General features: G+C 40.1%; 1 protein-coding gene across 3 annotated transcripts in view; it reads left to right on the top strand.

Annotated features, from left to right (window-relative positions):
- Positions 1–24944, top strand: part of Cdk14 (cyclin-dependent kinase 14) — a 548127-nt gene that overhangs the window by 416999 nt on the left and 106184 nt on the right. For all 3 annotated transcript variants that reach the window (XM_005387996.2, XM_005387994.2, XM_013516047.1), the window contains one exon: positions 3982–4030. In XM_005387996.2, the coding sequence (XP_005388053.1) occupies positions 3982–4030 (49 nt within the window). The remainder of the gene's footprint in view (positions 1–3981; positions 4031–24944) is intronic.

Genomic DNA, 24944 nt, shown 5'->3' on the forward strand with positions numbered 1-24944 from the left:
AAACTTGGAAATAAAAGATCAGTCAAGTGCCTTTGGAGTCATCCTTGACTTCTACCTTTCTCTCACACCCCTGATTCATCAGTAACTCTTGCAGCCCCTCCCTTCAAAGTATTTTTGAGACTCCGACCTTCTCACTGCGTTCATTTCTCTTATGTAGCTCTTATCATGCAGTCTTTCTTCTAGGCAGTTGTAATAATCTTTTACTGGTCTCCCTGCTTCTGGTGTTGCCTTCTATAGCGTATTCTTCAACCAAACAAGGACCATTAGAGTGATCCTTACAAAAAAGAAGCCTGGGTCATTTTTAAAGGCCCCTTGCCTTCTGACCCTTTTTCCCGGGTTCTGTGCCCCAGCCGTCCTGACCTCACTAAAACATCTCATTTTACTTTGCTTGTATTCTTACTGTTTCCTAAAATACTAATTTTCATGTTCTTGTTGCTTGTGGTGGTGATGGTGGTGTTCTTGTTTTACTAATGCACCTCACCCATTCCTCTGGGGTTTAAGCTCCACGGGGGAATGCACTTGGGTTTCATTCATACCTGTATTCTCAGCCTGAGGAAAACCTCTAACACATGTTAGGTATATAAATATGTGTGGTACTGCTGAGTAAAGAAATGCTTAGACACATCCTGATCATTTTTACAAAACAGATGACACAAGTAAGAATGGATGTTTTCTAAAGGATAATAAGAGGCATTCTAGTTAAAATAGTATGGCGTTAGCATGACAGTAAGCACAAAAGAATTCAGGGTCAGTATATTTTAGAACAGTGTAGAATAAATGTACTGTTTCAAAGAATGGTTGATTTATTACTTAGTTGAGGCATAAATACATGACCTTCTTAAATTGAGAACTATGTCGTACCATGTCACAAACTGAATTCCAGATATTAAAATGTAAGCATATACACACAGTCATCTGTTGCCTAAAGACGGCAGTATGTTTGAAGGAGGCGTGGTTGGTGATGTTGCTGTGTGAGCATCATAGCATGTGCTTATCACGAGCCTCACTGGTGTAGCCTCCACACACCTGGCAGTATGGGACAGCCATACTATAAGACCTGTCCTGAATACTGAACACTGTAGGCAGCTATATCACAGGGGTAAGTATACATAGAAAAACACGGTTAGGGTAAAAGATTAAAATAATAATAATAATAATAATAAAACAGAGCCCTGTGTGGAGCATTAGCAAATGGGGCCGGCGGGGCGGGAGGTTGCTGTATTCCAGGGATGTGATGGAGCGGAGGCCGAGGACCTTGCTACGTGCTGCTGTGGATCCCACGGTGCTGTGTGCTGCACCGTGCTAAGTTCCTGGCGAGTACTTTCCTTTCTTCAGTAAGTTAACCTTGACGTACTGTTGTTGCTTTTTTGCTTTATAAATTTTTTAAAACTTTTTTATTTGCGGCAGGGTCTCACTATGTAGTTCAGACTGGCCTTGACTCACTATGTAGCACGGGCTGGCCTTGAATTCAAGGTGCTCCTCCTTCCTTAGCTTCCCGAGTGCTGGGATTACAGGCGTGCGCCACCGTGCTTGCCTGAATTCTTAAAAACATTTTGACCCGTTTGTAATAACACATAGCTGAAAACACGCGTTGTATATACAGAGATTTATTTTTATATTCTTACTCTGTAAGCTCTTTTCTATTTTTTTTTTTTAGCTTTTTAAACTTTTCCATCAAATGGTAAAACACAAATGGATACATTATTTTAGGCCTGCATACGGGGTTAGGGATGTCATCGTCCCTGTGTTCCATGGCCACACCCCACCGGAAGATCTTCTGGGGCGGCAACACGTGTAAATCTGGAATCTCTCCTAGAAGCCCTGCCTGAGGCTGCTTTCCAACTACTTTCCTTCGATATGTCAGTATCGGGAGCACACTCTAAAAAATAACAATTAAAAGTACCATGCAGTTAATACGTAATTCAGTAACATTGTTTTCTCTATCTTTAGCAAGCATTTTGCACCTTACACATGGTATGTGCTATATTTTTATACACCTAACTACACAGTGACTTTGTTCACGTCAGCGTCACTCAGACACGTGCGTAATAACGTTGTGCTGTGAAATCATAAAGGTTATTATGATGTCAGTAGGTAGTAGGAATCTCCCAGTTCATTTATAATCTCATGGGACCACTGTCATATACGTATCCAGTCTGTCTTTGACCAAAATGCAGTTGTATAATACATCACTGTGTGTGAAATAACTTGATCACATACAAAACAAAAACAAAACTCCTATAAACTGATAAAGGGCCAGGATCTCAATATTAAAATCACTACCAGCTATGAAAAGTGAAATTAAAATAGAAGAGGAAATGCAAATAACCAGAGGGCATTTGAGAAGAAGCCCAAGAATGTTTTATCCAACAGATTTGGCAAAATATAAAACACCCGATAACTGGTGCTGGGAAGCATGTACAGAAAGAAACATTCTTTTTCATTCTGGTGGTAACATGAAGTAAACCGTCAACATCTGTGAAAATGTAAAACATATAAAATTTGCCAAGCAGCTTTATATTAGGGAATGTACATGACAGAAACGAAAGCATCTTGTATAAGACAGATATGCCACAACATTTATTGAAACATTGTTACCAAAATGGAACCGGAAACTACTTAAAAGTTTATCAAATAAGTTATGGTACTTTTATCCTAATGAACATTACGCAGCTTTAAAACAATTTGTTACATACGTTTTCTTGATCTGAAAGACTATATATGATTCTATGCCTGTATTAGGAGTTCTCTAAAGGGACAGAATCAATAGAAAATACCTATATAATTTTACAAAGGGATTTATTAGGTAGAGAGGAAGAGACGGAAGAGTCCACAGTGACCATGTGCAAGATCAGAGGCAGAAGAGTCCACAAAGGCCTTCTGTGCGCAGGGGACTTGGAGAGCCAGTAGGTGCCCAGCCCAGAAACATGGAAACCACAGAACAAAGGGATCAGGAATGCAGCGCCAGAACAAGGTCAGAGCTTGGAAGCTCGCTGGAGTGCAAGTCTGTATTGGAAGCGGAAGACAATGGAGTCTGATGTCCAAAAGCAATGGCAAATGAAGACTGGAACTCTGCTAAAACAAGGAGGCGTCCTTATCTTTCCCCTTTTATTCCCTCCTGTTGCTTGACGCCACCCATATCCGGGGTGGGTCTGACCCACTCAGTTTGCTGCCCTGATGTTATTCACACACACGGGGGCGGGGACCACTGTGCTTTACTAATCTGATAGGCAGTTCTTATTCAAGTCTGGTTGACAAGTCACAATTGATGGCCACAATGCTGCAAAAGTTTCAGAGTGATGTTTATTGTGTAACCCATTTTAAAAAGTGAAATAATATATATGTTTGTATACATTGATTTAGTATATGTATATTTGTAAGGAAATACGTAGAAAGGGACCTAGAAAGAATTGTTATATCAGGAGTAAAAAGCAGGGAACAGTTGAGCCTCTATCTCGTCCAGTCACATTATTGTTTAACCTGGTCAAACAGTTATGTTCTTTTAATTTTAAAAGAGCTAATAAAGATTGTTCAGTGATAAATATTAACACACAGTCTAGGACGTGAGTACTTTGGCTTTGAGAAGCTGTGAACCCGCAGCTGTATCCTGAGAAAGAAAAGCCAACATTACTGTATTTGGTTCATAGAAAAAATATCATCTCACTTGACCAATATGTCAGTGTTCTCCAAATCTACTTAAAGCTTATCAATTTTGAATTTGAATTTTTATTTTCAGTTCGCTTAAAACTTGGCTATTCTAAGAATTAATTACTGAAGAAACCAGATTACAAAATAAACGAAAATGGTGTTTCGTTGTTAAAATGTTTTCATCTTCCAGTTATTCTTTATAACCTGCCCAATTGAAAGGTGAAGATCTTGCTATGCTGAACCTCTAATTAAATGGAATGCCATCTTGTTTAAAATTTGAGTTTTCTTACATTTGATACAAAGGTTGTTTATCATTTTTCTCTTTTATTTCAGAACGCTTTACCCTGTACAGCTCTAAAAACCTTAGACAAGCATGGAATAAGTAAGTCTTTATACAGATTTTGCTCATTCTCTTTTTCTCCTTTTTAATATGTACAACTTACCCGATAAGTTTGTCGTGGCCTTGTTTTCATTGATTCATGCCGTTATCTGTCCATTCTTTCAACCATGGGACTGTTATTAAGCCATGTACCATCTCTGATGTTCAGCCTGGGCCAACGTTCAGTATGGGTTTGGGGTCCTGACTATGAGGCACTGCATCAGAACTGTAAATCCTGAAATACTGCGTGGTCCATCTTCTTGTAATTAAATTCAAAGAAACATTATCAGCTGCACATTTATAAAGTGTAGCATACCAACTGACTTTCTGATCTAAATGAGTTCGTGGCAGCTTTTTGAGCTAGATAAAATTGTTGTCTCAAATCTTTGTTTACTTTTTCCTCTAACCCTTATTAGGAACCTGAGTACCTGTGTCCCTTAAAGTATATTTGCTTTGCTTTTGTATTTTTGTTCTTCCTTGTGACCTTGTTGAAGTAGTCTTATTTACTGGTTTCCAGATGTCAGGAAATCAGAAGGTCTGGGTTCTGAAAATTATTCGAGTCTTTTTGCAGAAGTTATTTGAGTCTTTTGCCAAACTATCAGGGGTGGAAAGCAGAGGAACCGAGTCCCTCCCTTTTGGTTGTAGGCATTGCATTGCAAACATTATACTCGAGAACTGGAACTTCTTAGATTAAATAAACTATCCTTTGTCATAACAAAAGGTTGTCTGTAGGGAATTTATATGATCTCACATTTTACTGTTATGACATGTTTAATTTTGGACACCATCAGTTGTGAAAATAAAAAATAAGGAAAACCTTTTCACATCTACAGAGCTTTTAATCAGTGCTGTCAGTAGAGACAGTGGACAGCTGATGGTGAGGAACTTGTGGGGTGGTGAAGAACTTGTGAAGTTCTGCAGTAGTTTATTGCAGTCACTTACTGAAATGAATTATTGGGAGGCTCTAGCCACTTACTTGTACTGAATCTGTACCTAGTCCTTAACACACTAGTATCATTTTTGCCTGACACAAGGCTTTGCATTTGCCATTGGAACAGCCAGTTGTTAACCTTTGGAGTCTGCCCTGGTGTCCACCCTCTCTGAAGAGTATTCTATGTCTGCTCTTCGCCTTTGCTACCCATTGATCTAACATATTTTAATTAAATGCTTTTGTATGCCACAGTGTATGTACAGTTCCTACCTTAATTACATAATTAGACATATTCCTCTCATAATTGCGCAGAAGTTGAGTCCAACCAAGTAACTCCTTTGGGAAACAATTCTTGATAAATCAGTTGAATTTCTAACCCTATATTTGAAGTATCAGGAAAATCTGACAAATAATATAGAGCACAGTAGCTGTGTACAGTTGTGAAGAATAGGTCATTGGAAATACAGAATTTAGAATTAGAGGTAACTTAAATTCATTTCAAAAAGTGGGTCCCACTTACATTACTATGTAAATATTTTAGAGAAAATATTAAAGGCTAAGCTTGAGGTAAGGTTTTTAAACTATGAATATACCTTGTTTAGCATCACACTTTTAAAAAATGTCCTGTAAGTCTTATTTTTTGTGGCCTCAGGGGTTCATCTCAGAAACACTACATGTTAAAACCATCACTAAGATATTATTGAAATATTTCTTTCCATTACGCCAGTGCTGAATCTGCGAACCCAGGCTACAGCCTTTAGCCTATTTAAACTCAGTGAATTTTAGAGACAACTAAGAATCCAGAGGTATTAATTAAATTATTGATTCTTTCTCCAAATGGACCTCGCTACCTTCATTGATGTTCTGACATCTCTTCTTTCAGGAGTATGATCTAAAGTAGAAAGAACTGCATTAAAAGACATTTAATCAGGGGCTAGTTTTTTCCATTCTGCTAATTAATTTCCTTGTCTAAAGCCTAACTGGTAAACTGAAGCAACTAGTAAATTCTCTTGTACAGTGGTAATAGGTGTAAAGTAAAGCGGACTAATTTGCAAGAAGTAATTTGAACTCAATTTAGATGGGTTAATGTAAGATAGGTGGGTTAATATAAAAAAGTATGGTGCTGTGGAAAATTAAGTATCAGTGCCTTTTAAGATATGCATTAACCCAGCTATTAAAGCTAGCAGGGGTGTTAGCTCATTTAAGGGAGTAGGAATTTCTCAGGAAAGGAATCCGTAGGTTTCTTGGAATAGCTATGGTAAGTGACCCAGTTCGTGGGGGGCCACATCTGCCCCAGGTAACACCATAGAGTTCCCCGCTGGCTTCATTTGTATCAGTAACGATGAGTGTAATTTTATCCTTTGACAAGCCTTTTTTTTAGTATTCTAAGAAAACAACGCGGTGATGGGGGGAATATCAGGGGATCTAATGGCTATCTAAGCTGAAAAGTATAATGTGAAGAAACTTAATTATAAGATTGAGAATAACAATTTTATGTCCATAATGAAAATAAAGCCCTTTTACTCCCTTATACTGGAAATGCATGGTACAGATGAACTCTTCCTGCATGAGGGGATTTAGGGCTAAAGGGAGACAAATCTGAATTTTATGAAAATATGCACTGTTTTCTGAGTGCCTCCAAAACATTCCATTTTATTTCTTCGGAGTTATAAAGACTCCCTATTTTTCTTCCAGATCTCTCTATTTATAGTTGTCTGATGTTGGCATGTATGTGCAATCAACCAAGAATTTGAGCCACTTGAAAGATCTTTTATTATTTTGGCTGGAGAAGAAGCCTTAGTATATACTCTGCAGCAACGTCAAGAGTAGGATTCCAGGAACACATTTGCTTGTTTTGGAACTTTTTAACAGCTGAACAGTTTGGGAGGTTTGAAAGTATCGGAATGAGAATTAAGGACAAACCACTAAGTCACAGAAGACAGATCTGGAAAACAGCGAGTGTGCATTTGGAGAGGCGAAGCCCAGCCCCATGGGCTTGGGATGAGTGTGGGCCCACCTAGTGCTGTACTTACAATGAACCTCTTGCTCTTCAGTGAAACCAGATTGCTCCTAAAAACTTCCAAACACTGATATCTTTAAGTGTGTAGTAAAAGCAGAAACGTGGTAACGAAACCATCTTTCCGGGAACACAAACTCAGAAAGGAACACATTTCCCTGCTGTATCCCAGCATGCCGGCAGTCACAGGCCCTAATTTGGAAGATTTAGAAATGCTTCCCAACCTTGTACTCTTCAGCTTACCCCTGAGTGTTGTATCTGACTCCGTGTTTAACCTTCCAGTCATGTTAAAGATGACTTGCTGGAAAGCTGTGCTACGTACACATAAAACATAATACACTTAAACTAATAGTTGGAGAAAGAACCTAACTTGCATCTTGTTAGAGGTGCATTATTGTGTTGTATCTGATGGGTCCTGTTAGATTTAAGTCAGTACCTTCTCAAGAAACTAAAGTACTGTTTTCCACTCCAACCTGTAGTTCTAAGTTGATCTGAACTTGTCTGACAGAATAATACCCTGCAGAGCAAGTTGGAGCTATAAATTTCCTTGCCAGTTTAGACATACAAGCAAGGTAAGAACATCCTTGGTGCACTAGGAGGAGCAATTGAGTTGAGTCAGATCTGTAAATCATCTTCCTCCACTTTCACATTTTCTTCCCCACTATTGATTGTTTTTGCTATAATTCTATGTACTTCAAAGTTGCGGTTGTTAATTTACTGAATACCTGGAGACTTTCTCATATATCCGTTCACTTTGGGGCAGATGGGTTTATTGGGGTGACTAAAGGGCACACTGGGGAATCCCAGCTTCTTAGCATGGACGATGGGCTGTGCCTGTCAGCCGCCCGGCGCTGTGGATTCAAGTCCATCGGCAGAAGGCTCTGGGGGCGTGGTTCCTCAACACATTCTGCTCTGTTGAAAATGTCCAGTTTTCAACACGTGAACAGTGAGACCCAAGCAGGTTTGTTGTCCTGACCTTGGATACCCGTATATGGTATTGTTTGAGGGTCCCACAGGGTCAGCTGCTTGCTTGGAAGTTGTAGTTGAGAGCAGTTTATGGGGACATTTGGTTTTCTAAGGTTGAATCATTAGTCCAGTTACTGAAACATGATGTAGGGGTGGTGTTATTTAGACCCACTGAACTCCTTGCCACCTAACAGAGAGTAGTTCTTCTAGGAAACCGCAGGTTAGATTCCTAAAAAAAAAAAAAAAACGACAACCTAAAATAAGAGCCCCTGGGTGGTGTCCTAGAGAACCTCAAACAAGATAGAATTAAAGAGTGTCCAAAAACACAGGCCAGGATCAGATTCTGGGAAGACAAAAAAGAAACTGTCTTACACAAAAATTGGTGAATTTGCCGAAAGCCTAGGCCTGGCCACTAGTAGTAGCAGTAGCATAAATGTAGAACATATGCATACACCTAGTCAAAGGCCCAACCTACGCCTACACTCTTGCTAATAATTATTGTCGTGTGGGGGTAGGAGTGGTAATTAACATTTGGAAAAACTTTTGCAATAAAGAGCGTGCTTTTGTGTTTATTGTCACATCCTCACACATCCTCACAGGCTTTTAGGGTATTCAGGGCCATTTTATCTCCATTTTATAGCTTAAAATAAACATGCTTGGTGAAGTCAAGGGGTCAGAGTCGTTGAAAATTACAACTTGGAATGTGTGCCCCACACTGAATCTTGTGAAAGGAATGCAGTGTTATCAGTTTTTAAAACTCTGGTGTTCACGTAGGCTTCTAACTATCTAGTTTTATTTTATTCTCGCAGTTTTGTTTTGTTTTTGTTTTTTTTTTTTTTGGTTTTTCTCCGGTACTGGGAACCGAACCCACGACCTTGCGCTTGCCAGGCAGGTGCTTTTGCCGCTGAGCTAAATCCCCAGCCCTATTCTCGCAGTTTTGGATGGTGGGATTTCTCCTGGGACCTGATGCCATTCTCAGTCTAGGTTGTTCGCAAGAGCAGAACCAGAACATGGTGGAAACCTGATTTCCTGTCTCCTGGGGAAAGTGCTGGCAGCAGGCTGCCCACCCACCCGCCCCACACTCCCACCTTCGCTGCGTCAGTTGGGAGCCGAAGGCTGGGTGGTGACAATCAAAGGGCCAGCGTTGACAGCTGCTAGTGAGACTTGTCGCCTACACCGCACAGCTCTCACTGCCCCCAGGGGTGACTTGTCCCCTCCTCTCTTGGTCGCCTAGCATTTTGTGTTCTCTCTCTCTCCCTCGCTCCCTCCTCTCCTCCCTGTCTCTCTGTAGCAAAAGAATTCACTGTCACTAATGCCCCATGCTGGTGGCCAAGGACACCCCCTTGCTATTAGTTATCTGCCTGGCATGAGTTTCTGTTCCCCTTCTGACGGATAGAAAATGTCCATCTTGTCTCTTCCTGATTGGCAGCATGTGCCAGGCTTGGTAGTTGGCATCCGCCATTGTTTTTCATCCTTTCAGATTGTGTGGTGGACCCCTCGTCTAAAATTATGAAAGTGTGCGCTTCTGGGGCAGCTAATCCCATCCTTCTGCCACAAAGCTCCTTGCAGAGTAAAGCCCAGCTCACTTTGAAGCAGCAAAGAGCTTCCAGGGGCAGGAGGACCGCCTGTCCCCCACAGGAGGAGGATGCAATTGGGTTTTCTTAAACCATTCCTCAGCATCGACTCTAGCAGTGCACACTGAAGTAAGTTCTGCTTCTCCCAGGATAAAGTGCAGCGCAGCCGTAACAAATGGCAGTAAATGTATTGGCAGGAAGTATCACAAACATATTCTCTCTCAATCTGTCTGGTAGAAGTCTGGATGGGCCCAGCTGGTTTCTTTGATCTGGGTCTCACGGAGCCAAAATCAAGGTGCTGGAGCTGGTATCTGGAGGCTCTGGAGGAGAATCTGCTCTGACGCTCATTCTAGTTTTGGCAGAATTTTGTTCCATGTGGGGGGTAGAGCTGAGGTCAACCGAGAGCTTCCAGTGGCTCCTTAGGTCTTCCTGCTTGGTGAATCATGTTGTGACATCTTTTTTCAAAGCAGCTTCAAATTGCTCTGCCTTCTCCCCTGCCTGTGTCTTTTCCTTCCAGCAGGGGCAGGTTTTCTGTTTCTAAACTGGTTCATGTAATTGGCTTGGGCCTGCTTAGATAATCCACATTCATCTCCCTGTTGAATCTTAATCTCTTCTGCAGGGTCCCTTTTGGACAGAAGGTAACATACTCACAGGCGTCAGGGGTTGGCAAGGAGGTAGTTTCTGGGGGTGCTGTGCCTACAAGTGGGTGCTGGAGTTTCCTAGGCAGTCATGCGACATGGGATTGAAGCAGAGCACAGAGCAAACGCAGTCCTAGAGACACAGTCCCTTCTGCCTGCTCTCTGGCCTATGGCGGCAGGCAGAGGCCTGACCTGATAGCCCCACATTTCCTGGATTACAATAGATCCTCTCAAAATTCTGGGTGAGGAATGACTCATTTCCCATCCCTAGCACAGAGGGAAAAGAAGGTATATGCTCAGGAAGGCCAGTGATGACTGGAAGTTCGGTCTGATGTCTCCGTGCCCTCACTGTACAGCATGATAGCTGCTAGACCAGTATGGCTTCTGACCACCTGAAATGTGACCAGTGTGACTCAGGGGCTGAATTTGTAATTATATTTAATTTAATTAATTCAGATGTAAAGAGTTACCTGGAGTTAGTGGCTCACATATTGGGTAGCACAGCCATAAACCTACAGGTGAAACATTTATTTAAGCCCTTGCCAGTGTTACACAAGCATGGCATCTGACGTTTTAGAAATTATGCTAAAGGGTGTGCATTTTGCACCCAAATGTCCAGACATCTTCCTATATATTTTTTGCTTCTTACCCCACCCCTTTTTTTTTCTGGCCCAAGGTTTTTTTTTATTTTAATTTTTATTTATTAGCACATGTTTGCAGTACATGAAGTTTATATTCATCTTAGGAAGCAGGTACATGTTTTACTTGTCAATACTCTGAAAAAGTAACCACTCCGGAGTTCCCAATAAGCGTAATAAATCTGCAGGGGGATTGTGGAAATATCAAAGAACATCAAGCAGACATCCCTGACCCTCCTCCTCCCCTGGAGAAGCCACGCGGTTCCCTCCTGAGGGGAGCTGCCTGCCGCAAGCCTCTCTCTTCCTTTCTCCTCCTTGTGTTCTCTCTCTTTCTCTTTTCTGTCGGGAACTGTGAGGGGTTAGACACACAGCTCTGTACCCTTTTTGAACTCCCTGAAGAATTCACCTCTCTGCTGCTTTCCAGTTCACCTTGATCTCCCCTCACTCTGCTCAGGAAATATCGCAGTGGCATCTCACCCTGTAGGAGAAACTGTTGAAAGGGGTTCAGTTTTCCAAATGAGCCTCCCAAATCAAGTGCCGGGTCTCCCTCACTGGGCCTTGTGGGTACATATGTTAATTCTTAAGCTTTGGAACAAACACACACGCACGCGCCACGGTTTAGAAAGTGAAGCCGAACAGAAATGCAGAAGTTTTTACGTCTCTATGTTTAGAAGAAACACCTGATATCAGATCCCTTCCCTCAATATTTATTTATATCATTTCTTTTGATTAGGAAAATACTTAAGGCAGGAGGGTCATGAGTTCAAACCCAGCCTGGGCAACTTAGGGACTTAGTGAGACCCTGTCTCAAAATAAAAAATAATTTAAAAGGGGGCTGGTGACATAGTTCAGTGTGAAGACCCTTAGTTCAATCACCAGTTATACCCCTCCCCCCAAAAAAAAGAAAGAAAAGAGAGGAAGGAAAGGAGAAAGGAAAGAAAAATACAAGGAGAGAGAATTTAGTGAATCTTTAGTCTCAAAATAAGGATGAACATAAGTCAATGGAGGGAGAGGTGGTTTTAACAGCAGTGCCATCCGTGGTGTACCCGGGCACCCACACACCCATGCCACGCTTTCCCTTGCCTGAGTGTCATGAACAGAGCTCCCTCCTCTTTGGGGATATCTTTTGTAGAACTGGGGCTCAACTTCCGCTCCTGATGAGGATACAGTTACTGGATTGTTCATGTTTGACACGTGCATCTAACATGTGTCTTCGGTGGCCCTAGTAACCATCTAAGACTACACAGTCACTGGATATTATTAATATGAACTGAGAAAAACCGGAGAAGGAAAGCTGCACAAGCCAATTGTGGGGCCAAATGGCAAGAAAACGCCTGAAGCCAGCGTCGTGCTTGCTTTCGTAAGAGCCAGGTTTTCACCCTGATCCATTACCGAACCGTGTAATACTCAGGAAGCTCACTAGTCTCTTCAAGCGTCAGTTTTTGAATTTTTAAAACCCCTTGGCAGGACTGTTGTTAGTCTTTAAATAAGGCTGGAGTGTAAATTACCAAGCACAGTCCTTCGACAAACGTTAGTTTGCTTCCTATGTATTTTTCAGCCTCTTGCTCACCTACTGCACCACCCCATCAGAGTCTTATTTGGTTCACGTAAGCTTGCGCATGAACGTGGCTACTGGCCCATTTAGGGTCCCCAGACATCTGGAACATCCTTCTGTCTTCCTAGGAGCACAGGCTGAGCCGCTCGGTCACCAGTAAGAGCAAAATTCTACCTCCCCCAACAGTTGCTTTTCCTGAGAGTGATAATGTTAACAAATAGCATTGTACATAATTAATGTAAAACTGTGATTTATCCTAAATCTTAAAACACATCTACTAGACAGTTTTCCTAATTAGACTGTAAGAAATGCATAGGCAGATCAGTGTTGCCTAGTTCAGATGTCTGTTAGACTTCTACGCTCTGCCATCTGTACACAAAAGGATGGGTGAGCCTGAACTGGGTGTGTTGGGCCTGGATGTGCGCTTGACCTAGGGGTTTTGATGGTGAGACTAAAAATAACTCTTGCTATTACATTCAGATAGGGAGAGCAGATGATTTATCTCTAGAAACACAGTGAAGAAAGGCTGGGATGTGGTCTTGTGCCTGTCATCACTGGTGAGGCAAACAGCCGGGGCATTCCAAAGGTGACTGTTTTTTTTCTTTCAAACACTGAGCAAAGTCCATACCCTACGGCACAAATGCCATGTGAAGTTGTTATAGCCATCGTGTGAGTGATTCTGCAGTAGATTTTATGTCTTCATTCAGAAATACATAAAAGTGCCTTAAGTACACACATCCACAACTCCCAAATCAGTCATTTTTGTCTTACTTGAAAGAGCATTTAATATAATGTAAGCATTTGGGGAATGTCAGAGAAATGTAGTGATGCTTTACAGTTGAAGTCTTTGCGTGCATGTGTGTGTGTGTGTGTGTGTGTGTTGTATGTTGTTAGTCTCTACATGGGATATAGGGGAATAGAAATACAATGCAGAGGTTTAGGTGTTCTGGCCCTCCCCTCGTTGCATTGTCAGACTGCACATCTTTGTGTATCTGTCTGTGAAATCTCTGCTAGTCCTCAGCTGTATTTAATCCCACAAGGCCCAATATACAAACATAATGCCAAACGGAGAATTTCCCTTAAATTATTTAAATCTTCCCATAAGTGATTTTCCACTCTTCCTGCAATGGAAAACATTTGATCATGAATTCAATTAAATCAGCCTTCCTCCTTGTGATGTTTGTCCAGCTAAATCCTTTGGTGACTAAATCAGGGAGCAGGCCAGCTGTGCGTGTGCGTGTGTGTCTGTGAGTGGGTGTGGTTATGGCATGGCTGTTGCAGAAGAATTGATTTGAAGTAAAGATGAAGGGTAGTTCTCATTTCTAAAGCCAGATTTTGACCATTTCACTGCAGCCAGGCTTTAAAAGATTAAACCCTTAGGTGTAAAATCATGTATATTTGGTTAGATTCGTTGGCTTTTATTTCACAATTTATGGCAGAGTTTTAATATGTTGAGCTGTAGATCAAAAGTGATGTTGGCAGTCGGAATGTGAATAAAAGCTGTCAAACCACATCAACGATTCTTCCTCCTTTCCCAGCCCTGTCCTTCCTAGTTAAATCTAGGGAAAAATGACTTAAAATACTTTCAAGTTTCTGAAGGCAAATGCCATGATTCCATAGTAGCATTTATTATTTTTCATACCGATGTCACTTGAAAAAGCAAGGTTTATTAAAAGCTTGGTCTGAAGACTTTCAGACACAAAGATGCAACCAACCTAATGACTCCCGTTAACTTGGACATAACCGAACCTATTACTGATGTGTAGCTTTACATGTGTTATCTCCATGTGGCCTGCAGAGGGCACCATGCTCTGAGAAAAAAAGATGGCAGTGCAGCTCCTTATCTCCCTAAAATGTGTGAGGTAAGTGACTATATAGAGATACATTTTTCATCCTCAGGAAAACAGTCACAATGTCTGTGGTACAGAAGCCAGAACTTCCCTCTGTTTTAATTCTCTGCCCTTCTTTGCTTTTTTAGGTGTCTGTTGGGATTATGATTTATTTTTTGAATGTTGACTCAGCCATCTTGGAGGTTACTTAATTAAGGATTACACCAGATCCTGTGTGTTTGCCTCCAAGGGAGATTAAGCGCATCATTTTATTTTTTAAGATGAATACAAATGGGGTTTCACATTTGCCTGTCTTTTTTGTCACCCTGCCTAGAGTTTAGAATTGGAATGAAATTATACCTATGGTTGTAAATTTATTTGGTGGTCACATGAGGCTTTATTTTCCTATCTTACAATTCTGCTATCCTTATCCCTTACTTTTACATTGTGACCACTGAAAGAATTGTAGTGGTTTTTGTTTTTGTTTTTTTTTCCCCTCAGAGAAATGAAAACTATTTCCTCAGGGACATCTTTTATACCTGTGGACTGTAGGCTACAAGCTAAAGCTTCTTGTACTAGCCATCACTTCTGTAGAGTGAGTCCCTGACCTAGGCTCCCAGAACCATACTCATGGATTTGCTTAGCCCAACCTCTGCTATTCATCTAAAGAGCCAAATCTTTCCAGCGTGTGAACTACTTGAAGACAATATATAAACTTTGAGAGCTGCATTAAATATTTTGAGCACCGTCTTGTAGATATTTATACAGTGATGTAAATATTCTGTGTCTTCACTTTTCAATATGGTGTTCCCCAGGCACAAGTGATTATTGAGTAATTTAAAATGTGGCTGGCACAATTGAGGAACTAGGGTTTTTATTTCATTGAACTTTTACTGAATGTGAATACTCACACGTGGCTAGTGCCTTCTAAATGGGACAGTGCAGACTAGAACATGACACCTGCTCCGTTTAAATTTTACCAGAATCTGTTGTAAGGTAGATTGGGTTTTCCAAGCTAAAGAAGAGTAGCATTTTCCCCAGGTTTTTATTTTCTCCCTTTGCTTTTCCTCCTATAGGTGTAATCTTAAATTCAAACCCTCTGACTCTGCCCCAGAATTCACTTTCTTTCGGAACACCTGAGAAATTTTCGATTTTCAAATTGTTCAGTTTTGTTGAATATCAAACATTTCTCTTGGGTATCCAGAATGGAGTCAGAAAGTGTGGCTTCTGATGACATTGATTCTGTAGACACTGAGGATTTCACAGTTAAGCCTCACCCTGTTTGTATCTGGTTTTCCTAAACACAAAAACAAAACTTAGAAAACGTACTTCCATGTTTCAGTCTGCATGGGTTTCCTAAATGGGTGTGTTTGTGTGTGTGTGTGTGTGTGTGTGTGTGTGTGTTGTGTGAGTAAGAGAGAGAGAGAGAGAGATGACTGTTTATATATTGTCTACAAATAATGCCTGTGTATATACTGCCTGTTTTTGAAGTGACCTAAATATTCCTTTGAAATTTTTCTTCTAAGTTCCCAAGTAATTAGATGAGATATTCTTTTCTTTCAGTTTTTAAAAATTTTTATTATTATTTTTGGTACCAGGAATCAAACTCAGGACCTTGTGCTTGCCAGACAGGCATTTGGGCCTCAGAGCTATATCCCCTGCCCATTTCTCTCTCCTTCCTTTCTTTGTTTGTTTGTTTGTTTGTTTGTTTCTTTCTTTCTTTCTTTCTTTCTTTCTCTCTCTCTCTCTCTCTCTCTCTCTCTCTTTTGAGACAAACTCTCACTATGCAGTTCAGGCTGGCCTTGAGCTCACTTTGTAGTCCAGTCTGGTCTTGAACTGCAGTGATCCTCCTGCCTCAGCCTCCCAAGTGCTGGGATTACAGGCATGTGCCACCATACCCAGCCCATTTCTCTTTCATTTTTAAACACTTTTGTATTTACACATGATCATGCAATCATGTACATATGTTCTGCAAATCATGTCTTGTCTTTCATACATTATTCTGATATTGTTGGCTTTAACACACAGACATGTAAAAATGGGTGTGTGTTGTGTCACCAGCTTGTGGCTCATGTTAAAAACCTGCCTGAAAATGCCCCTTCCTGCTATACCAAGCAATTATAAATAGTTGGACTCAAGATAATAAAGGGTCAGCTTTTAAATTCTATTAATATTTGTTTTATTTCCATGGTAAAGATAGAATTTGTGCTCAAAAGGGTAAACAGCTCTAGCAGTTATGCTTTTTTTTTTTTTTTTTTTTGGTTTTTCTCCGGTACCGGGAGCCGAACTCACGACCTTGCGCTTGCCAGGCAGGCGCTTTTGCCGCTGAGCTAAACCTCCAGCCCAAGTTATGCTAATTTGAGTGTCTGTGAGCCATGGATATGGAATGGCACCTTTGTATTATAAGTTATTTTGCAGGAAGAGTCAGATGAGGAGTTAACTCAGGAGTGTTAGAAATGCAACTGCGAAGTTATGCTCACCTTCAGAGACAGCCTTAGACTATTCTGTGTCTTCATCAAATCACCCTCTATAGTTCCTGTGCCCCGGATTCAAAACTCTTGCACATGAGAAGAAAAAGCATGGCTGGTTGTTAGATTATTCTTCAGGACATTCCAGGAATCCCCACATCGCAAGGCACGACATAACAAAGCAGGGTGATACCAGGGAGCTCCTTTCAGGCGTTTAGTAATGGGCTTTTGGAGTGGGCTCCTGTGCAGGAAGCCAGTTCCCGCCAGGCGTGGTGGCTCACACCTGTAATCCCAGCTTGTTGCAAGTTCGAGACCAGCCTAAGCTACCAAGTGAGCTCAAGGCTAGTGTGAACTGCATAGCGAGACACTGTCTCAAAACTACCAAAAAAGAAAAAAAAGGAAGCCAGTTCCCTACCATGTTAAGATGGATAGGTTTTCTGTTAATGGACACGATGTTATCTCCAGAGAAGTCATTCTGCTAAAGTCTCTGTAAGGTAACAATTAATTCTGTGTAGGGAAAAGTCCTTTGCAAACTTTCGAAGAACTTTAGGCTGTTCGATAATAGTGGTGCAGTCCTGGGCAGATTCCTCTAAGGAAAGGAAGAAAGGAAATGGTCCAAGGCAAGAGTTTAGAAGTGGAAGAACACGACGTAGGATTTCTTAACTTCTCTTCATAATGCAGGATGGAATACGCCCTGCAGATTTCTTGCTAAAATTACTCCTTAAATTATGCATTCACTTTCTAATGCAGAAGAAAATTGTTTTACTCAGTAAATATGTGGGACACTTTCTCTAAATATATGAAATCACTCCTCTAATAGGATCTTATATTTGTAGCATACATCAAGGAGCAAAATAAATCATTGCCCAAGTTTGGAACCACACAACCAAAGCTAACACAACAAAAAAATGCATTCTCTTCATTCTAAGTTTAGCGTCTGTCATGTCAGTAATCTCACCCCAAACATGCATTCCCACCTCTTTCAAATTTTTGTCACTGTGAGTTTCATACTCTGCAGCTCTGAGGGCCTTAACCTATTCAGATGCATGCAATTCACTCTCCCCGCAGCCCCTTGAATAGAAGGGTGGGATGAGGACAGGAGGACGGAAGATGGCCATAGTGGCTTTGGCACTGACTTGATAATCTACGCTAAGCCCTGGTGGAAAACAAGTCATGTAAGACGAAGGTGGGCCAAGGAAGCAGGAACCGAGGCAGGTAAACCATAACTGAGGAAGACACTGGGCCTTTAGAAAATAGATAGACATAGTAGGAGTGAAGAAGAAATTGGCAAGGCAGGGAGTCTACTTCAGTATCTAACACAGCAAAATATGTTTACCAAATCTTAAGATTTGGAGGTAGATCTGGAACGTTGTATCGATCAAGAGACTATTTCCATTCTAAATAACACTGAAAACATTTTTACCTAAGGCACTCCATCATCACTGTTGTGAGCATTTGAACATTATGAGACCTTTTCTGTGTAAGTTCATTCATGACCTCAGTCCTCTAATTTTTTCCATTCATTTTAAATCTTCCAGTGCAGCATCTCCCACCAAAGGATTTTCATGGATGTAACCTGATTTGAGAAAGAAGGTCGTAGTCCTGAAAGATTCTTCTTACTGCGTTAAGTAGGACCAATGGAACTGTTTGCGTGTATGAACATAGTAGACAATAGCAGTAATAAAGCACTAACTACTAACAGCTACATTTGCTTACGGCACACATGCTGTGCCTGACAGTATGCCAAATGCTTTGTAGACATCATCTCATTTAATCCTGGAAACAGTTCTCAAATATTTTTCCTCATGGGAAAACGCAAGCCCAGTTTAGAAACTTTATGTTCCTGCCTTTAATTATTCCACAGCCTTAAGAACAGACCTATAATATGTTCTTTGTTTGCTATACTTTTCATAGCAGGACTGAGACCAGGGGCAGGCACTTAAGTCACCTACTTTGAGTTCAGAATTTAAGGCAATGTAAGAAAAGAAAACTTAGTGATCAGGATACATAACTGCCTTAGTTACTTTTCTCATTGCTGAGACAAAATACCCAACACCCAGAGTTAAAGGAAGAAAGGTTTATTCAGTTCAGTTTGTAGAGGTTTCAATCCATAAGTGGTTGGCTCCAAGGCAGGGTGGCACATGGCAGAGGGGCAACAGTTGATGGTGATGGAAGACAGCAAAAGCAACAAGGGAGAGACTACGACGAGCCTCTTTCTGTCGCTTATATTGTATCTAATCTACTGGAATTAGGGTGCTGCCAGTCCAGTCAGTGGACTGATCTAGCAGTCACCCATCCTTACTCCCAGCACCCTTAATTGCAGCACTGCACTATGAATCAGTCACATGTTCTAGCTTCAGTCATCTCCAAAAAGCCCAACCCCCATAACGGCAGGGGACTTTGGGGGGACATCTAGACACAAACCATACCAATAAGGGTTCAATGCAGAATTTGAGAAAAAAATTCAATCTCTGTGGTTTTTTTTTTTATGTGATCCATGAAACTACCTTTTGTTGGCACTGCTTCTCCAAATCCACAACCTTCTCTTTAAAAACACCAGTACCGGTGAGATTATAGAGCACTGGGCCAAGTTAGTGACTGCTGGTGGTCCCGCGTGCTGGTAAATAACATGGAAAACAGTATCGACATGTGCAAGAGAAGCCATAATGATATCACGACACATTCATGAGATTCAATATGGTGTCATCTAAATGTTCTGGATGCTTGGGTCTGCTCCGACAAGGTTCTTGCTGTCACATACCTTATCTTCAGAAGTTGTGAGGCCAGTAAGTAAATAGTAAGATAAACAAGGTCATTTCAGACTGATGAGTAAGAGTAGCAAATGGCGCCCTGTAAGGAAAAGGAGCATTGCAGGCCGGATGCCATATAATGGCTGAGATTTTGACTATTTACTGATTTTATTAGTACATTTTGGATGCACATAATCATTACATTCATCTTAGGGAATTTGTACCTGTAGATGAGATATCTTGATTCTTCTTCTTTTTGATTCCTTATTCCACAGTTCTGTATTTTTAACAGCATCTGTCACGTACAGGTGCTCAGTAAATACTAGCTGAAGGATGAAGATGCTTAGCAGTAAGAGGTGTGATCAAAAATACAGTGAACATTTTTTTTATTTTATGGGACAAAAAATTTCAAAAGAAAGTAATAGAATAACAATAGTTAATACATTGTGTATTGTTATCTTCAGAATAACTACTCAGAGGGGCTGGGGATTTAGCTCAGCAGCACAGTGCCTGCCTGGCAAGCACAAGGTCCTGAGTTGGATTCCCAGTACTGGCAAAAACAAACAAGCAAACAGAATAACTACTCAGACTACAAGATAATAAAAGACACATTGCCATTAATCCCAATCAAAATATTCCCCTACACTTCAACCACACTTACCCCACCATTCCCGTCACTTTCTGAAGCGGTTGTAGAAGTACTCTTTTGTGTTATACTGTCAGGGCTGTTTGGATGCTGTGAATCTGTCTTTCATGTTTACTCTGACTTGGAGACGAGCCAGAGAGTACATGGTGCCAGATCTGGTGAAAGAGGTGAAGGAAGACGCACTGTAATGTGTTCAGTGTCCAGTTCAGTGGCATCAATTCCATTCCACTGGATGGCATCCTTTTTGTTGTATGGCACTTGACAGAAGTATTTGCCATATTCTTTAGGACACCTCCTAAAGACATTAGTGTGGAGTGGGAGAGTAAGAGGAGAGGAGAGTGATGACAGAGACCAGGGAGGGAATGGCCTCCTAGGCTGTGGTTTGGGATTTTACTTTACTTTCACCAGGAAGCCTGAGGGATTATTTTTTTGACTGAGTAATTTAGTATTTCTCTCAAAAAATAAATAAATCGACCAAATACAAGTCCAGCTGTCATTACCGTGTTATAAATTAAAATGTTTAGACTTGTCACCAGTTTAACCAGGATTAAGTGAGGGAGATAGGCTTAATAAAGTACAACTCATAAGCCCAACAGAATATTACACAGCAGTGTTAGGATGGTATGTATGAAGACTTCAGAAACATAGGAAGTCCTTTATTTGTTTCCTGAAACGAGGAGAATAAGACACTGCATTCAAACTAACACAAAAAATATGAAAAGTTTGTGAACCAAGACTAAAATGTAACACACAAGAAGAAAATAGTTGTGTTGAGGTAGTACACTTTTGAGTGATTATTTCTACTTTTCAAAAATTATCTGCAATATCATCAGTTTAATAAGAAAAATATGCTCTTACTTGGTGCAGAGTGTTTGGGTCACGGCATAGTTTGGGAAACAGAGGTAATGTGCTTACATGAGATTGTGAATGTAAATAATGCCACTGAACTGGACATGAAAAATAGCCAAAATGGCAAAATTTTAGGTCATGTATTTTTGTCCACAATTTTAAAAAAAGATCACCGAAATTTCTTCTAGAGTTAGTGTAGTCAGAATCCTTCAGGATGGTTCCCAGTAATCCCATCTTCTGGCTTCACAACCTCCAGTCGTCTCTCCTGCAGCGAACCAGGTTGGTCTTGGTGACCAGTAGCACACAACAGAGGTGACTACACGTTAGTTCCAAGGTTGGGTTATGAAAGATTGCCTCTCCCTCTCCCTTGAGCTCTGATTCATCTGTCTCTGCTCACTGGCTTTGAGGAAGCCAGTTTGTCATACGACAGCTCTGTAGAGAGACTGATGTGTTGAAGAACTGAGGCCTTCTGCCTGCAGTCACACAAGTGAACCACCTCAGAAGAAGATCTTCTGGGTCCAGTAAAGCTTCAAATGACTGTAGCCCAGGGTGTCAACCTGGCTGCAACCTTAGGAGAAACCCTGAGTCAGATATACTCAGTTAAGCTTCATCCAGATTCCTGACCTTCAGAAACTATGTAATATGTAATAATCATAAATCAGAAAATATGTAATAATACATATTGTAGTTAATTTAAAAAGAAAAATACAAAAAATTCCATCTTCCTTTCACTATAGCTATTCTCATAGGTAAGCAATACATACATACATATATACATACATACATGTATACATGCATAGCTACATACTGTTTATCCTTTGTCCTTGAAATGTTAATTTTTCTGCCATTAGTGGAAGTTCTCATAACAGATTTTAAGAATAAAAGTACATGAGCTGGAAAAACTGGCTCTGCACATACCAAAGATTAAAATTGGACCCATATCTTTCACCATGCACTAAACTAAATTTGAAATGGATCAAAGGTCTAAATATTAAAACAGAAACATTAAATCTGCTGGACAATAGAGTAGGTAAAACTCTTGAAGACACTGGTGTAGGCAAAGAGTTTATGAATAAAACCCCAGTTGCACAGAAACTATCACAAAGAATCAACAACTGGGATCTCATCTTATTAAAAAGCTTTTGCACAGCAAGAGAAACCACCAACAGAGCGAAGAGACAACCCACAATGTGGGAAAAAATGTTTGCCAGCTGTTCCTGAGACAAAGGATTACTATCAAGAACATATAAAGAACTAAAAAAAAATCAGACCTCCCAAATTTAAAGACCCAATCCAAAAATGGGCATCTGAGATGAATACACACGTCTCAGATGAAGAAATACAAGCAGCAAATAAATATATGAAAAAATGTTCAACATCACTGGTCATTCAGGAGATGCAAATTAAAACAACACTGAGACTCCATCTCACCCCAGAAAGAATGGCTATTATGAAGAAATCAACCAATAACAAATGCTGGAGGGGCTGCAGGGGAAAAAAGAATTATTCTCCACTGTTAGTGGGACTGTAGATTTGTGTAACCACTGTGGAAATCAGTGTGGAGATTCCTCAGAAAACTAGGATTAGAGGTCCCATTTCATCCAGCCAGTCCCCCTCTGGGTATCTTCCCAGAAGAATTAAAAACATCATACCACAGCATTGTATGTACATCCATGATTATAACAGCACATTTTGTAATAGCTAAATCTTGGAGACAACCCAAATGCCCATCAACTGAAGAAGGGATTAAGAAGATGTATTTTTATATAATGGAGTACTACTCAGCCATAATGAAGAATAAACCCGAGACTTTTATAGGTAAATGGACGCAACTCGAGATCATACTCATAAGTGAAGTAAATTAGACTCACATGTGCAAACATCATATTGTCTCCCTAGTGTGAGAAATTGAAAGAGTAAATAAGATCCAGAATGTACAATAGATACTATGAATTGGAAAAAAGAAACTGTTCAAAAGGACAGAGAAACTGGCATGGGAGAAAGGAGAAAATAAGGAAGGGAAAAGCAAGAAATACACATGCAAGATAGTTAAGACAGTTACACTACTAATGTGTCTTAGTTCATTGAAAAGAAAGGTTTGTGCTAGTATTATTTGGACAATTAAATGCCTATATCTTGTACTCTGAGTAACTAATCTAAAGATAACAATATGCAGTATATTAACCATTGTTACTCTCCTATTTTGTTTTGAAGTTTCATTTTTTTCCTCTTTAAAATAAAATTTTAAATCACAAAATAAGGAATAGAAGGACATGAAGTGGATAATAGTTTATTTTCACCACGACACCCACAGTTTGATGACCACAGAGCTGAGCATATCACTAGGCCTTGCCTAATATAAAATACCACTTATTATGGTCTTCTATGTGAAGGAGATTTAGTAAATCTAGATAAATTAGTAGTGGAGCATAATGCCAGTTTTGTCGTAAAGGCTCATTGTTATAATACCCATGTTTATTCATTAGAATAGTTCTATTAAGGAATTGTTGATTTTAATTTTATGACTTTTATTATATTGAACAGTGAGTACTTAACAGGAAAGAATATTAAAAAATAAAGTATTGAATTTTTAATAATTCATTGAGTATTTATAAAAATGCATCAAAATTTTCAACATCAACTTTTTTGGTGTACAAAGTCTAAAAGATAACAACAGAAGTAAATTCCCATATGAATGAAAATACCAATAGAACTCTACAACAAAAATAATATTTACTTCAATTATCACATCTAAGTCTTCACACATGACAACAGCATGCTCTGTGCCTATGTATCACTTACACTGATAGCACATGTGTTTTGCTTTACTGGCCTTTTGTGGGATATACTTGATATCTCACTGGTCTTGCTGTTTTGTCAGGAGGTTCTTATTATATTATACAGTGTGTAGCTAACAGGAACATAAAATACCAATAAAATGAAGTATTAAATTCGTAATACATATTGCACATTTAGAATAAACATCCACCTTTTCACAGCTGTGTGCTTGCTTACAAAATCTAAAAGATAACAGCAGAAATAAATTCCTATGTGAACTACAATGAAACTACCAAAAGAACTCTACAACAAAAATAATCCTCGCTTCATTTGTCACACCCAAGGCAACCTTCACCCATGACAGCTGCACATTCCATGAGCACGTCTCGCTTATACTGACAGCACATGTGCTTAACTTTTCCTTTCCTGTGTGGTAGGACATTTTTGTCACCTCTCTTGTCTTCCTGTTGTGTCTGGAGCTTCTTACTGTATTGTACAGTGTGTACTTAGCAGGAAAATAAAATATCGATAAAATATCGAATATGTAATGAGTGCTTAAAATAGTTATCAACATTTTCACATCAGCTGTTTAAAGATAAAATCAGAAATAAATACCTATGCAAACTGCAATGTGAATAAAAGCAAAACTCTACCACAGAAATAACCTTGCTTCAGCTGCCACACCTACAACAGCTGATAGCACATGTTTTGTTTTCCTGTCCTTTTTTGTAGACCACAGTTGACATCTCTTTGGTTTTCCTATTGTCATAGGAGGACTTTGTGATGCTGTGCCTGCCTGTTTGCCTGTCAGCTCACCAGTGTGCTCCATGTTTTTTTTGCATAGTTCTTTGTGCAGAAACATTTTGTTTTTCCTCTGCTATAAATGATCTCCTATGATTCCAGTCATATTTTACACTTGTTATTTTCTTTGTAAACTATCAAATTATTTATGCCACACATGTGTAGGATTGAGTAAACCACAACCACTGGCCAGTGCTTTGTGTTTCGAGTAACAGCATAGTTGCTGCATAACTCATCAACAACATCTACTCTGCCTTTGTTTTGTTTTTTTTTTTTTTTTTTTTTGGTTTTTCTCCGGTACCGGGAACCGAACTCACGACCTTGCGCTTACCAGGCAGGCGCTTTTGCCGCTGAGCTAAATTCCCAGCCCCTCTGCCTTTGTTTTTAATTGTAGAAAGTTACCATCTCAGGCTTCTGTTTTGTTGAGGTTTTCCTATCAGTAGTCCCATCATGGTGCACTGTTGACATCAGCAGTAC

The sequence above is a fragment of the Chinchilla lanigera genome, unplaced genomic scaffold (assembly GCF_000276665.1).
Source record: "Chinchilla lanigera isolate Chin_1 unplaced genomic scaffold, ChiLan1.0 scaffold00031, whole genome shotgun sequence".
In the NCBI taxonomy this organism is placed as follows: domain Eukaryota; kingdom Metazoa; phylum Chordata; class Mammalia; order Rodentia; family Chinchillidae; genus Chinchilla; species Chinchilla lanigera.